This window comes from Lottia gigantea (assembly GCF_000327385.1).
Source record: "Lottia gigantea unplaced genomic scaffold LOTGIsca_1546, whole genome shotgun sequence".
NCBI classification, from domain to species: Eukaryota; Metazoa; Mollusca; class Gastropoda; family Lottiidae; genus Lottia; species Lottia gigantea.
In genome coordinates this window covers 2,523-4,139 of record NW_008707875.1, presented here as the reverse complement: position 1 = coordinate 4,139, position 1,617 = coordinate 2,523, and the positions used below count along the sequence as shown (strand labels likewise).

Genomic DNA, 1,617 nt, shown 5'->3' with positions numbered 1-1,617 from the left:
CATATGCACACTACTATTCGATTGATTCTGATTACGATTCCAGCTCAAATCAACAATTTTTATCACCAACTGATGCAAATGAACACAGTATTTCATTACAGCAAAATCAGGATATCATTTCATCTCATCATACCAGCGTTGATGTTCACTATGCTAACTCCAGTAACAACGATACTAGTTCGTGTGAACACGACACAATTAACAATGAAGACTATAGTAGTTTTGAAAAAGAGTTTGATATTCGGAACTTAGTTACTATAAACAGTTTTGGTCATTTTTCCCTAGATAATTCTACTATGTTATCTATGTTTGGATTCGATCCGCGGAATTCTCCATTTGTTCCTTGTGGATACATTGATATAGGTCACTTACCAGAAACTTTAAACAGTATAGTACTTCAGGATATTAAAAGAAGCGATATAAGATATGAAATAAATGATGATAATTCATATAATGAAATAGGAAGAGGAAGTTTTGGTGTAGTATATCTTGCCAGTATGAAAAACATAAAACATAAAGTTGTCATCAAAGAATTTCATCATCATGGTGTAAGCTGGGAAGATGTCGAACTAGAAGCTCAGATATTATCATACCTTAAAGGACAAGATATAACACCCAATTTTCTTGGTGTTTTAACACCACGTAAAAAGTCTAGAAATTACAGTCTAGTTCAAGAATATTACGGTCATGGTAATGTAGAAGATATTTATCTGGAATATGATTTGCCACCAGATGCTTGGATTATTATTTGTAAAAATATTTGTAAAAGTTTATTCCAAATTCATTGTAATCATATTCTATTCAATGATTTAAAATCAGATAATATTTTAGTTGACTTAAATACTTTGGACATTCGATTTATTGATTTTGGCATGGCAACATTCAGGAAAGGTATGCGATTTGAAGGCTGTTCGGGAAGTCTAGGAGAGTGTCTATTCTATGCACCGGAAGTGAGAGAAGGATGTTTCTCTACACCTCAATCAGATATTTATAGTCTTGGTTTTTTATTTAAACAAATCATAAAACGTGCTAATGTATATCAATTATTTCCATTATATAATTCTTGTACACAAATTCAAGCGATTGATAGACCGACTCTACCAGAAATAATGGAAATACTTGATACATTATAGATACTGGAACTATTGTAAATACTTGATACATTATAGATACTGAAAACATTGTAAATACTTGATACATTATAGATACTGAAAACATTATAAATACTTGATATATTGTAAATATCTGCTGATAATTTGAAATTATTTTATCTTATCTCAGGATTGTAAGTATCTGATAATATGTAAATATCTGATAATTTGTAAATATCTGATAATTTGTAAATATATGATAATTTGTAAATATCTAATAATTTGTAAATATCTGATAATTTGTAAATATCTGATAATTTGTAAATATTATCTGGTAATATGTAAATAGCTGATAATTTGTAAATTTCTGATAATTTCGCCAGACAGGGTATGCTTACTCTTCTAGACACCTGATATCACTTTTCATTATGAAATACTTCCTCACTTATGATTGATATACTTCCTCATTTGAAAAGTTCATTAGCTGCTACCAATGTTTCGCCAAAAAGGTTGATATGGATTTCGG

At 29.6% G+C, this 1,617-nt stretch overlaps 1 protein-coding gene across 1 annotated transcript in view; it reads left to right on the top strand.

Annotated features, from left to right (window-relative positions):
* LOTGIDRAFT_176478 (hypothetical protein) overlaps window positions 1–1,133 on the top strand; it is a gene marked incomplete at both ends in the record, with an annotated part of 3,142 nt that extends 2,009 nt beyond the window's left edge. Inside the window, one exon of the mRNA XM_009050766.1 lies at window positions 102–1,133. Within this exon, the coding sequence (XP_009049014.1) occupies window positions 102–1,133 (1,032 nt within the window). The remainder of the gene's footprint in view (window positions 1–101) is intronic.
* Between the last annotated feature and the right edge of the window lie 484 nt (window positions 1,134–1,617).